This window comes from Trichomycterus rosablanca, chromosome 24, assembly GCF_030014385.1.
Source record: "Trichomycterus rosablanca isolate fTriRos1 chromosome 24, fTriRos1.hap1, whole genome shotgun sequence".
NCBI classification, from domain to species: Eukaryota; Metazoa; Chordata; class Actinopteri; order Siluriformes; family Trichomycteridae; genus Trichomycterus; species Trichomycterus rosablanca.
In genome coordinates, this window is record NC_086011.1 from 5,087,419 (window position 1) to 5,104,783 (window position 17,365).

A 17,365-nucleotide genomic window follows, 5' to 3' on the forward strand; every position below is an offset into this window, starting at 1 on the left:
CAGGCTGACCATGGTGTAGTATAAACTCATGAAGAAAACCCAAAGGTATAAATACACAATGTAGCCAATTTGCGGACCTCTGATACCCAAACATCACATTAAAAACCACTGGCATTATAACATTGAATTCTTCTGAAAGCTTGAGGTCAGTGTTCCAATACATCCAAAATGTGTTGGATTGAGTTGAGGTTAGTCATGTTCTTTCACACCAAACTGGGTGTGACTGTTCAAATACTGACATGATGCAATCTTTTAATTCTCGGGTTCTCGGGTAGAGAGGTACCTTGATAAAATTGCCCATGGTTTTGGAATTAGATCAGGTGTCTATATTAAATATGATGATGTGTGACTATGGGACCCGCTCAATCCCAATCCTTCCTACGGTTCAACCCAAGGTTTGTTTTTGTTCCAGTTTTACATAACTTAATTCCTTTAATAATTGTATCTATATGTATCTATCTATCTCATGTACACAGCTATGTATGATGTAGATTTAAATAAGAAATGATTAAAAAGTGATCCTACACACCTTGACCTGTAATTTGTTAGATATACTTTGGAATGGCTGTAAAACTTGTAATGATATGTAAAACAATCCACCTCATTGTGCACATCATTAAATTCTCATTAGTTCTTTATTTACATCAGTTTCACAGAAACATTTTCTCTCTGGCCCCGGTGCTCTTTCTCTAATCTAAATACAGTGAGTCCCATCATCTCTACTGATTCCTAAATTCTCTATTATACCAGGGGGAGAAGAGCCTGCAACTACCATTAACATTATATAGAAACAGAATGCACTGATTGTACCAAAAATGTACAGCAATCTTTATATATTTTACTCAAATTGCTTTAGATCTGGAAAGTACAAAATCAAAAAAATGTTTAAAAACTAAAACAGTATGAAGTAGGACAGTCATGGCTTTAAAATGTTTAAAATCACACAAATCGCACTGAAAATTTTCCCATTTTGTTTATTTTTGTCCTTTTATCCAGATGCTGGGTTATTTTTGAGTTGTTTTTTCCCCCACCCAGACTCCACCACAGTTCTATGAATGCCAGCAATTCAATAACCTGTGACTTAGTTTTGATCACAGCTATTTGACCAAAACTCTTTTGCAGTTTTATGTCCTGCCTCTAAAAAACCAAGTGTTTTGTCTGAAACAATAGACAAGTGTTTTTTATTTTAGAAAATAAACCATTCATGTCACCATATCGCTTTTTTATGGGGGCATCTTAGTTTTTATTGTAGCCATTTTCAGACAAAACACCTTTTGCAGGACATTGACCTTATTCCTAATGTTAATATGTAATAGCAGGAGAAACTGAATCTCTACAGATATTACAGAATGCCTTAGCCAATGTTTTTACTGTATAAAGTAACCATGACAGACCTAGTATTACACATATAAAACAATGTAAAAATGATTTTTCCTCCAAATATCAAGCTACTAAAAGATAGCCTGAGCCAACTGAACATCTCAATAAATAATGACTAAACATCGAAACAGAAGTATCTAAAAAGGTTTGGTTTTTACGTGCTTACAAAGGTCTAACAGGGAAAACACTAAATCTGCACTGACTCAGTACTCCTTAAAACAGTAAAGTCCTCCTTAAACGTGGAGCAAAGAGGAGTTACAGAATTAAATATAAGTAAATAAAACCAATAAAGAAAAAAACATTAAAAAATCTGAGTCACATTAAACGCTGAAGAAATGAATACAAGTGGTTATGTTACAACTGCAGAACGGTTAACAAGCTCAATATGGTTCATTTAAGGTCCAACATTGGGAAAGTAAATGCTTTAAATGAAATCAGACAGACAGCAGACAGTCCGCTCCTAATAACTTAAGACAAATAATGATGTTCCAGAAATAAAAGAGCTGTGAGACGTTACGCAATAGTTTAAGCTCACGTAGAAGACGAACGTCAGGCTAAATTTACCCACATTATTGTGACCACTGAATCTGAACCGACTAATGACCAGCCACTTTTTCAACCATCTTATTCCTGAGATATATCTGCAACAGATGTGAGGTACAGTGTACCAGTACACAAGTCGGACTTTACAAAGACAGACACATGAAGTAAGTACTGATCTCAGGTTCTGAGAGCTGTCGGACTCAAAGCAACAACAATTATTTCAGGCAGGATAAAAACTGCTTTTAATTTTTTTTTTTTATAAATGCTACATTCACATCAGAGGTACAGTGGATACAGGGGTCCACCCAGAAACACTGATCACAAGGTGCGAATGATTTCTTAATGATTCTTATTATTATTATACTTAATGACTAGAACACTTTTTTGTCCAAAATCTAAAGTTTTATTAAAGAGTTATTTAATAAGTGTATTGAGAGTTTTCTAAAATGACACAGTGATATGGATCATTCATTTAATGGTGTAGAAATTGTCCCAATGGTTTCCCTTCATGGCACTGCCTCTTAATTACAAGTGAACAAATTCTAGAAGAAGTCAGTTTCAATCATTCAGTCAAAGAAAAACTGTTGCAGAAATCATTGACATCACAACTGTGCAGTGAGTTGTCTTCTACAAGTGTATGCAAACTTTTGACTTGACTTGTACTTGAGTTCATGACTGGCTTGTAAGTTTGTCTCATCGTTGCAAAACCCAGAAATTGTCTAAATGTGGAGAAATTAAGTAGGAAATGTATTTTTCAGAAGCAAGATGGGTGAGAAAGTGAATGGTTTCTGTTCAGATCTATTGTAATCACACTAGATCGTTTCAGTGGCCTGAACAATAAGAACCACAAGTGAAAACTAATGAAATCCCTTTCCAAAACAGGTCACTGTCAAGAACTTCAATGTCCATCATCTAATGGAACAGATTCCTCTTTAGAACCAACGACTAATCTGTTACGACGCAGAAAGCAAAACCACTGTGTGTAGTCATAATTCTGAAGACACCCAGGAACACGCACAACTCGAAGCGTTTTGTGGCATAGTGCAAAAATACAGACTCATCCTGGATCACTGGATCTCAACATCTACTAACATTTCTAATGCACTATATGACCAAAAGTATGTGGACACCTGATCATAAGCTTGTATTCCAACAGCAAAGTATTTTTATGATGGAACAGGATTTCGGAGTGCCCGTGGAAATTTGTGCCCATTCTGAGGCTGAGGTCAGGGCTTTGTGCAAACCACTGGAGTTCCACCACACCAAACTTGTAAAACAATGTCTTTATTGGCTGTAATTTGTGCACAGTAGCACAAACATGATGAAATAAAGAAAGGGCCTTTCATAAACTGTCACCACAAACTCGGAAGCATATAATTTATTTGGTATAATTGACTTTATACATTATACTTTTAGGAAGAGAAGTGTTTCAAACACCTGATTTCAAGCATTAATCGGGGTGTCAACATACTTTTGGCTATATAATGTCCCACCTCGATGAATCTGAAAATATCACCTGAGTCTGTGCCGCCAGTTTCCCCAATTTTCAATTATTTTCAATTTTTATATTGAAAGACCACAAGCTGAGCTAAACCTCACGTTCGCTTTACTTAAATTTACACATGAACTAAATTTAAAACAGCAGAACAAAGATTCAGACAACCTGAATAGAACACATGGATATAACTACGGCAGTTAGAAATTTCTATGGCTTTGTTAATCAGGGAAAGCACATTACAGAATAAAAAACGGGGTAGCTCAGAGGGCATCTCCGCTCTCACATGGAACACCTGAAGGTAACAACGTGTTCTTAAACTTGTGGCTTGTTTAAATCAATTTCCATTTAAAAGAGATGAGAGGTTTTTTACCCTGGGTATCTTTTTGACACAAGGTTCTCAATAAAGTCTTGAAGGAAAGCACTTTGAAGAAAAAAAGGTTTTGATGGTTTACTCCACAGGTCCAATAACCACTCAAGGACAGCTTCTGTAGCCTGTATTAGCATACTTCTACTAGAACTCCATAGTGCTCTATTCCTCAGGTATTTGGCGAGTTCACGAAGAAAAAAAAAACAGAAACAACAAACTTAACACTTTGACGAACACACCTTTGAAAGCTACATGTCCAACTCTCCCTTTAAAAAGTGCAATCCAGTCTCTCCTTTATTCCCAGCACAACTTCTCTGACTCCTCTAATGTGTAGCGATGTGTGCCGCCGAGAATCCCGTCCGCTACACCTCGTCTCATCTCTGTGTGTTTGATTGCCGTACGCAAAAAGTTAGGAAGGTGGACGATTTAGAAAAGTCAAAGGAAGTCTGAAACAAAGTTGAACAACACAGTCGTAAAGCCCTTCCTCCCATCTTTGTTAAAGTCTGTACACGAGGAGGGAAGTCAGGGGGAAAGTCAGTCTAGAAGGTGTTTTCGAGAGCCCATGCTGGAGCGGTTGGAGCGCCTGATGTCAAACTTTGAGTCTTTGCACTGCTGGCACGTGAACATCTCGGGGACGTTGGACTTGCGGATTTTGGCACATGAAAGGTGGATCCAGGTGTTGCATTGGTTGCATTCGATCATTGCTCGACCAGCGAAGGGTTTCATGCAAAAACACGTCACCAGATCCCAGGAGTCATCATCTGCAATCAGAGGATTACACCAGAATCAGAAATCAGAATATAGCAGAGGTTCTAATGATAGTTTGGATCCCTTATGGTTTGTCCTAATTAAGATAAACTCAGCAGCTGTTAGATAGATGTGTTCCTCTTTTCCAGTGAAAATAATAAACTATAAAAACTGAGGATGAACAAAACTTTTGATTGTCTGTAATGCTCATTTAACATTTATGCCCCTTTTCTACTGCATGGTAGAAACAGCTGCAGTGGGACAATCCGAAAATTGTCCTGTTGTTGCTACTCGTATTGCTTACAGTTAGCTTGTTGTATTTGATTTTAGCATCTGCTGCCTCACAAGTACCTTCAGGGCTTCAGTAAAAAGCTGATGCAATCAATCAGTTATGACAGGAGGGGAAATGAGACAGTTCATTTAGCAACCCTTAAATCAGAAATTACGTACCAAGTAGGCAAAACAGGAGTGCATTATAATAAGATACCAAGCTAGGATTCTAAGTTATCACAAACAGCTAATTGCTATAAAACTGTACACTATTTCCTGCCATCCTTCCAGTTCCAACTTGGCTACATCTATTTTGCAATGGAATTACAAGTATCACTTTGGTTTTAGTCCTGTAGACTGATATCACACTTGTTAGCCATCACACTGAACCTACCTGAATCGACCATGATATCTTCATCATCAGCAGATCCATCTTCATCACGGAACACAACCTGCTTGCCCTGGCGGATCACCGTTCTAGTGCCAGCAAGTCCATCTAGCTTCATGACAACAGCTTCACCCTCTGCTTCTATCTGCGTCTCTGTACTCTCTGCTCTGGACTCTGTGCCCGAGCTGCTCGGGGAATCCCAACACGGCCTCTCTGCTTTCGGCTCCTGCTTGCAGCTCCCATCGCCCTGAGAGCCAGAACTTAGCAGTGAGCTCGTAGCAGGGTACACCGAGTGTTTCACATCCGCGTATGACGATGGCAGGGAGATACTGTAATCCTCTGGCTCCTCTTTAACGATCCGACTGAGAGAGGAAACTTCTGCGCCCGTGCTGGATGGAAATGGTGGGAAAACATCAAAATCACCAGACTTGCTCCTTGCCACAGGCTTCTTTTTCTTTTTCTTCAGCTTGTCAGTTTTCTTGCATCCTTCGAGGAGGAGTCCTGTCGATTTGGGTCGTTTGTGGAGCTCAGGCTCAATGCTGGCAGGCATCTTGAAACCCCCGAAGCTCTTTCGGCTCTTGGAAGGAGGCTGATCAGGTGAGGGAAGGCCATCACTGTCCGCAGTGCTGCCTGTGCTGTTAGGGGGGCTTGAGCTGCTCCTCAGTGGTGCCTCCTGCAAAAATAAATTAATTAGCCTGAATGGCAACCAGGAGTTTTATTACAATGCCAAATCCAATCATGTATACAATAAACACCAATAAGTGGCCAGAAAACAGGAGTGCGTTCTACATGTTCCAGACCTGATTAACTATGAACAATCTCAGTTATTGATCAAACCTTCATATGTATTTAAGCTCCATATAGAAGATATATTTAAAAAACATGGGCATTAGCATTACATGTTTTGACTGATTAAAGTTAAGTGCTTTGGTTTGCTGCTGATTGTCATGGTCAAGACTGAATCCCATCCAAAATTCTGGTCAACTGAAATGTTGGTGCTATCTGTTTCAGTTCAATTTGGCAAAACTACACTATTATCTATTAAAGGGCAGCATGCTGACTAGGTTTTGTCACTACTGCAGGAAGTGGCTAGTCACCGATGTTGCTTAAGCTTTGTCTCTTGTGGTGTAACTGGTTTGATAGGCAGAGAGTGAAAAGTTTATCAAACCACATACAGGTGCACCAGTATATCTGCACCCCAATAAAGAGAAGTTAGTGTTTAATCAATGTTGTCGGCATGTATTAAACATTTTAGTGACAAAGAAACATATGATCTTTATGATCTTGATGATTCTGTATGTGGCAGTAAATAACAATGGTGTAGTGTGCATACAGAACCCGTTTTTTGCCCAATGATGTAAAATGCACTACTTAACGACTAGTTGCAATATCAGTAGTTAGAAACTGATGGTAACTGATACATTGCATAGGTTAAGACCACTCATCACCGACTGAATGCATAGTGTGCACCCCCCTTTGATTAAAAAACATGAAACGTCCGTACACCAAGCTGAACTGTAAACTCTAAATATCACTCTTACTCTATAAACACAATACTTTACTCACCTCCTGTGGATATGGAATATAACCTGCATATGCCAGTACAAATGTGCAAAACTTGTTGAAATCTTCCACCGTTCTTTTCCTTTTGCATGTTGGGCTATAACCCTGCAATTAGACCACAAAATCTGTATTAAAGGGTGTCTCACGTCTCACAAAAGCTTTTAAATGTAACCGTTCTAAGAAAGTTGCATTTTAAATCACTGTTGGCCAGGTTCTGAACCAAATAAATTAGCCTATGGGGAATCGTGCTATGCACTCTTTATTCCTGTAGTTGTAACTAATGTATAGGTTTTTTAACACCTATGGAGAATCGTGTTATGCACTCTTTATTCATGTAGTAGTAACTGATGTTTAAGGTTTTTTAAGGACTAACTAGATCTTTTTTTTCTATACAATACGGCAGAATACTATAGTATGAAACATGATAACTATTGATTAATAATAAAGGAAAGTTCATATTAAAACAATTTATTTAAAAATTAAAAATAAAAAAGACTAAGATAATGAATGTAAATATCTAAGCATATCTATCTGAATGTAATATTTTTATGTTAGTTTATTTTAAAATGCCCACGTAAAAAATTGCATACATCTGACCTGACTGAATCAAGCATAGAACCGACTCATTTGCATCCTAATTCTTTAAGCGTGGAATCTGGGAGCCGATTCTTTTTTTTACGATTCCTAGCCATATTAGCTAAGTAGCAAAAGCTAACCTCAGACATTTTATCGAGACAGGAATGATTAGCAGTTGTGCCGTCGAAGTTAATGCATTTGTAAGCGTTATTGCTAGTTTAACCAAACAGGCGTCGAGTTACTTTGTTTTGAACCAACGACATTCAGGATAAACCATTTTTGTACGTATTAAAATACATCTTGAACTAGCTGGTCAGCTAACTCTGGGGGGTTGCTCTGGATCTTAAACATTCTGATAATAACATGAATATCTACTAATTTCAGTATAAAAACAACAATTAATCTTACCTGTGAGTCAAATGCTGAAGATGTAACGTTGTTGTCCATTTTTGGAGAGGAATAAACTGTGTTTTAGTGCAAACGAGTCGTCGAATTAAAGTCACTGCAATATTGAACATACATTTCGCTATAGTTAAAGGCATTTATAGTTTATAAAAACACATACTACTATGTTTGGATACGGAAACAATACGACAAAGAATTATGAAACAATTAGCAGATTACTTAGCTTGAGCATTGGTAATATTCAAAGTGCAGTTGCCATATGCATTTAGCTACTGTGGCTAGTTACACATATACGCCATTAATGGTTGATTATTTTTAATTGCTTACATAAAACACAAAGTCACGTATTTTCCAAATATCTGTTTGTTATTATATCCCCATCATTACTATCGCTATCTCAAATAAAAATATTCAGTCGAAAGCCTGAATCTGTCACCCAGACTAGCTCTCATGGTAAGCTTGCTATTATGTACATTCTTATTTTGTTAGTAGGAACATTGACCAAATGAAGTTTTATCCCCTCGTTTAAGTCATTTAGATCAAACATATCGAATAATTAGCTGAACAACAAGCGACACGAACATTATAACCACTTTGTAAACTTAAGCTAGCCGAGCTTTGATGAAAAACCGGGCTTATCTCTGTTTACTTACTGCAAACCGCTTATAACAACACAATTTCGCTAAACAAATAGTTGACATTGTACTTGTGCACTAAAGCTCGACCATATTCCCCAGGAAACGTCGAAAAACCGAACTTTTCCTCACAATGTAACTAGTAAAACCTCTACAATGTAGTTACATGATGTTAGCTAGCCATGCTAACGCTAACAGTCTAACCTGCTAGCTACTTTCCACACTTAGGTAATTCTCACCAAGAGAAAATAAAAAGTTCAATCAACGGGAAATAAGTTCCGGACTCTTACCTCAAATCAACGATTAGTCGATGTGAGCAATGAAAATGAAGTCCTCTGGCTACTAATGTCAAAATTTACATCAATTACAGATAACGGCTCAGATCTGTCAGACTGATACTCAACAGAGCTCAGCAGAACCGCTACTGCTCAACACACACGATACGGTCCACCATCACGTCACACCGAGCTCCAACTATCAACGATCTACAAATCATCATCCGGGAACTCCAACGGATACACATGGTATGTAAATCTGCTACTCTGTATATATTGTGCTGTAAAACAGCTGCTTACATGTCAAATATACTATATTATAAATGTTTTAATGCAAATGTGTAAAGCATTGATATTTATATATTTTTTGTTAATGCATTGTTAATAATTTGAAAAATACTCATAACACCAATATTAATAGATGACAATTTATTAAATATTATTCATACCAACATAAAGTACATTTATATTCATGTTTCTATTACTACTACTAATAGTACTTTATATAAAACTATTAAATATGATAATACAAATTTATTTGTATTTATTTAAACATTTATATTTTATGATATTATTTATTTTTAGTCTAATAATATTTATGTTTATATTTCATTCATATTTGTGTTTCTTCATTAACAAATGCCAGGCTGCTACTACTACTACTACTACAACTATTAAAAAACGTAGTAGTAGTAATAATAATAATAATAATAACAATAGGCATTAAAATAATAAGACTATATTGCAGCTCTTTGTAAGCTTAGAGTTTTGATCTAAAATCTGTAATCTGTAATGACCAATAACAAATGGATTAAATACTTTTTAATGTTTGAGTTTTAAGTAGATTTTTTAGTATTAAGTAGACTTTTTAAAATTTGTTTAAAAAATCAAGTTGAAGCACCTCTAAGTGGTACTTAGGATGACCAGGGAAAATGTGCTGCAACAGGACTAAAACGGTTTAATCACGTTTAATGCTTAATATACAGAATTTACTGTGCAAGCTATGCAGAAATGTAATTCACTGCAACCAAACGACATGCATGCAGAGACACAACTTTTTAAGACTTAGCACTTTTGCCAGAAAAAAATATTGCCTCGTAGAAACTGACAATTATGTCATGGAGGGACATGAAGGAAACAGATCTCAAAGGGAATAATGCAACATCTGATTTCACAGATACACCTGTTAAAAAAGAAGAGAATAGATGAGCATGTGACATCTGATGTTCATCTTGACACGAATAGCACTGCAGTGTTAGCCAGTGTTAAAAAGTGTGTGTGTGTGTGTGTGTGTGTGTGTGTGTGTGTGTGTGTGTGTGTGTGTGTGTGTGTGTGTGTGTGTGTGTGTGTGTGTGTGTGTGTGTGTGTGTGTGTGTGTGTGTGTGTGTGTGTGTGTGTGTGTGTGTGTGTGTGTGTGTGTGAGAGAGAATAATGGCGTGGGAGGGATGGGCTGTGGAAAGGTGTAGGGTTACGATGAAATTCCAGCATGTTTTTGTCCACCAGAGGCTGTAGGAGGACTGTGTAAGAGTTAGATCAGCCACACCAGGACACGATCAAGTGCGGTTGCTGAGTCAGTGGCAGGGCAGAAGAACACAGGAGTGCATCTTTACTTTGATCTTGGGTAAGTATTATGGTTGCTGTTTGGTTTTTGGATGTTTTTGGGGTCCATAGCCTATTGCATTCTGTTGGTGGGCCTAAACTGTAGGAAATGTTTGGCCATGTCTATGTTCTCTATTTATACAGAACAGGATCGCCTTTATTTATCAAAGTTGCGCACGATCAAATCTGATGATCATTTTTTTTTTATATTCAAATGTTTATCGTTGGTGTGAACTCATGTCTGATCGGAGTGCGTAGAAATATGAGCTTGTAAATTCACCCACCTGTGAAATGCATGGTTTGTGATTAATTATTTAAACAAATTTCCATATGATCATCACTATTGACCAAAACAGAAACCACTGCGCTAATGTTAGTTTAATATTCTGCATTCTGTGGACATTCGGTATTTTCACTAAATAAAAAACTAACACATGGCCCGTGAAAATGCTCATCTTTGCACAACTACTGCCGCATTTTCTTTAGTGCTGCTCCCAGTCAGTGTTGCCAACTCCTCAGTAAGGAAAGTAGCTATTGGCTGTCCTAAAAGTCGCTAAATGACGTCATTGCCTAATTTGCATATGAGCCATTTGCATGTAGTTGACGCTGTAGAAGAGGAATAACATCGTGGGAAAGACAAAAAGTGGGTAAAAAAACACCCTAAATATGTTTAGAACTACAAATGAATTATAATGTAATTATACATTATAAAGGACAAATTTTTTTTGCTTGCATGTCTTTAAAGTAGCCTGCCAAGTTTGTAAAATGCATTATTTGTTAGGACACACAACCCTTTGCATGTAAATAAAAATAAACTTGCAAGCAATGAAAGTTCAACCTCTCGTACATATGAGACTTGCTTACCTTCATATTCAACTCAAATCACTTGTCTAACATATGAATCACTGTATTGATGGGCGTGGCAACAGTGTCTTGGACTGGAAAGAATAACCTGTCAATCAAACTTTTGACAACGGGTTGGATGTGGTGGGAGAAGGTAGGGAGAAGGGAGACCTATTTATATTCCACCTGCTTTAGCAATAGCTTTTTTTATTTATATTTTAAGCTGCCAAAATAATTACAAACCAGCCCAAATTTTGTCCACCTGCCAAAGTGTGTTTTTCCCTGCCAATTTCCAACAAAATCCGCTCATTTTGGTGGAAACCCGCCCAATCTGGCAACACTGACTGTGATACTGACCGCCCGTGCTTGAGGACAGTAACTGCAGAACAATGTGTGTTTTCACGTTCGAGTCTCCAAAAGTCTCCAATAACACCAGAAAAAGTCGCCAGATTTGTCGCTAGTCGCTTTTTTGAAAAAAAGTCGCTAGAGGGGTCTGAAAAGTCGCTAAGTTGGCAACACTGCTCCCAGTGCTCCGGCGTTTCCGGTTTGGCGTTTCCGGTTTTCCACTGCAGTCGCAATGGCGGTATTTTTCAGTCGGTGTTTGCAAGAGCTTAACGACGTTTATCGGATATGTACGAAGACCAGTTAAGCCCCTTATAGCAAGCTGGAGAAGGGCTTTAAATTGTACGCCTCGTCATGCATCCACAACTACGAAGGTAAGGAAATGCTTATCTTATATTTTAGGTTAGCCCGCGAAGTACGGAAAGAAGCTAGTTAGCTAGCGTTAGCAAGGGTAACTACATTAGTGTTAGCTGGGTTAGTTTGTCCTGTTGACAAGTGGAAGTCTTATGTTAAAACTGCAACTTAGCTGTTGTTCATGATATTTACTTCTAGGCATGTTTTCCATTAAAATTATTACGTTTTATGTCTTTTTTCACCCTGTTATGCTATAATGGTCAGTATTGCTAACACAGCTTAACAGCATGAAAACGTTGCTAAATGAAAAGCACAAAAATATGCAAAACATAGGGTTTAATGACTGGGTTGGGATCTCTTTTTGCTCTAAAGTTCAGATGTTCAAATCAGTGTTCACTGTTCTTTGATGTTCTATGTTCTATATTCAAAACCTATTGCTATAAAATAAGCAAGAGGTTCCAGGTTCCATTCTTGGGGTGCTTATGCCATACACATTTTTTTTCTCTCCATTTTAAAACACTTTACTCAGCCTCACCCACGAGGAACTTAATTTGTTACTTAATTAAATCAGGTTTTAGATAAAGTAAAACAAAAAAAAAAAGTGATATGGGATCCCCAGGACTGGTATAGGAACCCCTGAATTAAACAAAGTCATTACTAATTTTGCTTACCCCCTTACAGATCGGGCTACGTGATTCATCTCCTGTTGTGCTGACACACACATGCAGTTCATGTGTTGCAGGCACTGCCCTATGCAACCACGTAGTGGCTTTGCTTTTTCAAACTGCACATTTCTCTCAGATCAGTGTGCCAGTAGTTCCACCTGTGCACAGCTGTACTGAAACTGAACAGCGCTGGCACAAACCTCGGACAATTGTAAGTTTATAATAATCACACTTGATAAGCATTCTAATTTCATGCACTGTCTGAACTACATTACAACAACTTTTGTCTCTCTTATTAGGGTGTAAAGCAACGACCAATCAACAACATGATCACGAAACCTGTGCCAAATCGAAAGTCTCAAGGTGTAGTTAGGTAAGGTGATTCATTACTTTACAAATCTGCTCATTAGACCTGCAGTTGTACAATTTACCTTCTCTACCACACCTGAAATGCATAAATAGTTATAATTAACTTTAATTTATTATTATCCTGAATGCTTATAGTTTGGGGTATTGTCTGTACTTAAATTTGTAGGAGTGGACTCTACAGGGGCATGGTGGGCCCTTTACCGGATTCATGCATGTTTAGAGTGGCAGAGGCTTATGAAAAATTCAGCCTTGAAGACAAGCCGCTGGTGACCACCATGGGCATGGAACTCAACAAGCCAGCTGTGCAGTGTGCATTTGGTATGGTGCAGGAGGGCAATGTTCTGTCATATCAGCAGCCTGTTTTACCATTACGACACATCACGCTGCATCCTGATGTTCCATCAACCCCACTTCTGCCTCTGAAAGACCACCACCTTGATGCACCCACCTGTGCTTTTGTGTGCACTAAACAGGAGCTTTTTGATATGGCTCACAAAATTGAGGTGTCAACTCGAGAGCAGAGTTTTTGGGCTGACTGGCATCTGCTCCGCAAGCCTAGAGTAACAAATAATGGATAAATAATAAATTATAATAAAAAATAATAAATAATGGAAACAGAATTTGTTTAGACTTAATGTTTTAATGTACAAAGAGTATACAAAATATTTACAGAACCTGGTGTGTCTAAAATATGCTCTTTTACAGTTTAATAAATACATAATTTGTGGACAGAAATGAGAAAATGTAAATATTGAATATTCTGTATACTTATTAAGTTATAGGGCGGCACGGTGGCGGAGTGGGTAGCACTGTCGCCTCACAGCAAGAAGGTCCTGGGTTCGATCCCCAGGTGGGGCGGTCCGGGTCCCTTTCTGTGTGGAGTTTGCATGTTCTCCCCGTGTCTGTGTGGGTTCCTCCCACAGTCCAAAGACGTGCAAGTGAGGTGAACTGGAGATATAAAATTGTCTGTAACTTTTCAATATAACCTTGTGAACTGATGAATCTTGTGTAATGAGTAACTACCGTTCCTGTCATGAATGTAACCAAAGTGTAAAACATGATATTAAAATCCTAATAAGACAAACAAACAAAATTAAATCATATGTTAACTTAATAAAAGTGTTTGTGTTTTTGTGAAACAGTGCATTGTGTTTTTATGTAAAGAACTTGTGTGTAATGCAAATTATTTACATGTTTGCTTAATTAAATCATGAGCTGAATTTAAAGTGTTGAGAAATACAACAGTGTAAACTACAGAGGGCATGGGGTCCCTAGGACTGGAGTTGATAACTACTGCTTTATTTTTATTTAATAATAGAGAAATCGCCACTGGTCTAGATCAACACAAGAATATTTACTGAGCACAAAATCAAGTCTCTGCTTCTGCTTTTTATATATCTGTAAATTAAGGTTTGTAGTATGTGAGAAACAGTAATAACATAAATAAATCAAATTATACGAGACTTTAATTGATTTATTCATCTGCGGAAATGCAGTGTAAACATCAGAAGTAGGCCTGTCGTGGTGAATTTATAGTTAGTTTTACGACCGTCCCTAACATGTTAGCTGCAGTGGGAGCAGATCACTTTTAAATAAAATCTTGTATGTGATGTAAATTTGTAATTGTTATTAATTACAGAAGACAGGATGTTCTGTAGAAACTATGTGATTGCCATGATAACAACAACAAAAATAATACATTTTTATTATTGTTGTGTTTTTATGTATTGATATTATTGAATGCTTTTCACAGTTCATTTGCTGTGTCTACAGGTTAATAAATAAAAATGGCAAGAAATCTTCTAAAAAACCCAAATGGAGATGGTAATCTAGTATTTCTGTATTCGGTCATTCAAACTATATTAAAATCTGAACAGAAATTCTTATAATAACAAAGTTTCTTTTTATTCCAGAGGGAATGGATTTTTGGGAGATGACTGAAAATGGGGGCAGTGGGTGGCAAGTAGAGGACATGCCTGGAGACTGTGGCTACAATTTTGTTGACGAGACTATATCCAAATACTTCGCCACATCTTTTGAGTAAGACATTATTTAGTTCATAACAAATGTATTTGAAAGAAAAAGTTTTCAAACCCTTTAAAACTAATTCACTAATATCTCAAACACACATATCTGTACTTAATTTGTACTTGACTTAGCAGACAATCTTAACCAAAGCAAATTTACAATTGTGATCATACACAATCCAAGCAATTGAGAGATATGGGCCTTGCTCAAGAGCCAAACAGTGGCTGCCTGGCATCCATTAGTATCACATGCAAGCTCCGCCCCATGCGCGCTTAAACTGTAACATCCCATGCACACATAGCCCATAATCAGGTGGCGCCAACCACCTCGCAATCCTGTTCAGCATGAAGCAGTTATTGAAAATAAATTAATTACAGGTAAATTTTTGTTTGTTGATGCCCATCACTTTTTCTTACCTTTTCAGGCTGTGTCTTAAAACACAGGAGATTGACCTTGTGACCGAAGGTTATGACCCTGAAGTCTTGGACACTCATCCAGCTACAGTTACAGTGCAGGACTGGTAAGACCTTACAGCCATTGTGAAGTGTTTTCATTTCTATACAATAAACCTTTTATATTCATTGTCTTTTATTGTGTTTAGGTACTCTGGTCGAACCGACTCAGGCTGTGTTTACCAGATGAAAGTGAATCTGCTTGATGAGAACAGAGAAATTTTGGAGGTGTTTAGTCCTGTGGAGGTGTTCCTTAACCCAGACATTGATGACTGCTCATGGAGACAGGTAAAAGATCCAAGAAGCAACAACAGGTTTAATCAATTAAAAGACAATTCCCAATGAGATTCCCAAATCTCATTCATTTTTTGAATAATTTTTTAAGAATAATTAAACAATAAAAAAACCTATTTACAGGTTACCAACACAGTGACTGTAAACCCGGGCCTGCGCTACATCACCTTCGAGCATGGTGGCAAAGACAACAAATACTGGGAAGGCTGGTTTGGAGTGAGAGTGACCGGAAGCTCTGTTACTGTAGATATTTAAAATAAGCTCAGAGGATGGAAGCGAATGCAACTGCTTTAATACTAATGCTGCATAGCTGATAGTTAGGCCATCATGTGACACCAACCTGAGCTGGTTAGATGAGTGATATTAGACACCTGAATTGAAGAGAGATGCTATTTAAAGGCTAATGACTTGCGAGAATACTGTTGTAACACAGACAGTTTGAGAAGCTTCTAAAATTGAAGGCATATTTCTTAGTCTAGCATGTGTGCATCTACTAACGGCTACCTCTTAACACAATGCTTCAGATTTTATATTTACTACTGTACAAATCTTAAACCTGGAACCCTTAACAAGTTATATCATGTATAATAAAGTACTACAAGCAAAAATAATGGGACTAAATAAATTGTGTTCACCTGATAACTCAATTTCACCCTTTGAAGTGTGTTCTTAAAACTGATTTGCAGTCTAGAACATTTATTTGTCTATGCAAATCAAAAAGAAACCTCTGTCAGGAGAACAATGGCTATGTCTCTGAAACAAATAGCTCAGTTCAAACTAAGTTTTCATTTTATCTTCAGGTGAACCCACAATGGCAGCTAATACAGTCTGTATTAACATCTGTATTAAAAACAGAATAAAAGCTTTAAAGTGTGTCATACTCTACATGGCCAAATATCTGTGGACACTTGATCAAAAGCTTGTTGGATGTCCAGTTTTAAAACAATGGGCATTAATATGGTTTTGACCCCTTTATTATTTCCACAAGACATTAGACATTAGGTCAGGCACTTGTATAGACACACCCATTGCTTTAGGGTAGGGCTGGGCGATATATCGAGATTTTATAAAATATCGATATATTTTCTTAGGCGATATAAGATAAGACAATATCGTCTATATCGATATAGATGTTGCGTTCCAATTAGATCCGACAGTTCGTCTTTCTCTTCTCCCAGTTAGTCTCTGCGCATGTTCACCTGCCCCACCTCTCTCCCTCACTGAACACAACTCGCCCCTCCCCACCGCCGATACTTTCTGCCCTCAGAACACATTTCTGTAAGTAAAACTTCCATGATAGCATGGAGACAGTGGAGGAGCTGCTTAGTAAAAAGAATAATAATGGCTCAGTTATTTGGAGATGGTTCGGATTCAAAGTGTCAGATGAACAGCAGAATAATGTATTCTGTAGAGAATGCCGAAAACAAGTCCAGACAAAAGGTTCCAGCTTCGTGTACCTTTGGTCATTCGTTTTTCACTTCAAATCCCAAAGTTGAAAAACAAGAAAACGAGTCGTTATTCGTTTCAAAAACCAATATTGGAAAACGGAAATACATACAAGCGCATGCACGCGCTGACATGCATGTATTTACTTCATATTTAAACAGTGTAAATCAAGCACAAGTGTTATAAACAGTAATAATAACGTAACGGTGCGTCTCCTTGAGTTGAGGGAACGTTCGTGGGGAACATTCGTGGGAACGTTCGTGGGGGAACGTTGGGGGAACGTTCGTGAAGGAACGTTGAGGGAACGTTCGGGGGGGAACGTTGGG

At 37.7% G+C, this 17,365-nt stretch overlaps 2 protein-coding genes across 2 annotated transcripts; one reads left to right on the forward strand and one right to left on the reverse strand.

Annotated features, from left to right (window-relative positions):
• Positions 1 to 616: 616 nt before the first annotated feature.
• Positions 617 to 8,810, reverse strand: phf13 (PHD finger protein 13). The gene is made up of 5 exons (XM_062986291.1): positions 8,663 to 8,810; positions 7,741 to 7,834; positions 6,760 to 6,861; positions 5,200 to 5,866; positions 617 to 4,549 (listed from the first exon to the last, which is right to left on the reverse strand). Exons 2-5 carry the CDS (start codon positions 7,777 to 7,779, stop codon positions 4,323 to 4,325), a joined length of 1,035 nt encoding a protein of 344 aa, XP_062842361.1. The 5' UTR covers positions 7,780 to 7,834; positions 8,663 to 8,810; the 3' UTR covers positions 617 to 4,322.
• Positions 8,811 to 10,141: 1,331 nt separating this feature from the next.
• On the forward strand, positions 10,142 to 16,204 carry fbxo2 (F-box protein 2). Its single transcript, XM_062986293.1, has 6 exons — positions 10,142 to 10,268; positions 14,593 to 14,643; positions 14,733 to 14,859; positions 15,272 to 15,367; positions 15,449 to 15,587; positions 15,717 to 16,204. Exons 2-6 carry the CDS (start codon positions 14,607 to 14,609, stop codon positions 15,846 to 15,848), a joined length of 531 nt encoding a protein of 176 aa, XP_062842363.1. The 5' UTR covers positions 10,142 to 10,268; positions 14,593 to 14,606; the 3' UTR covers positions 15,849 to 16,204.
• The last annotated feature ends 1,161 nt before the right edge of the window (positions 16,205 to 17,365 follow it).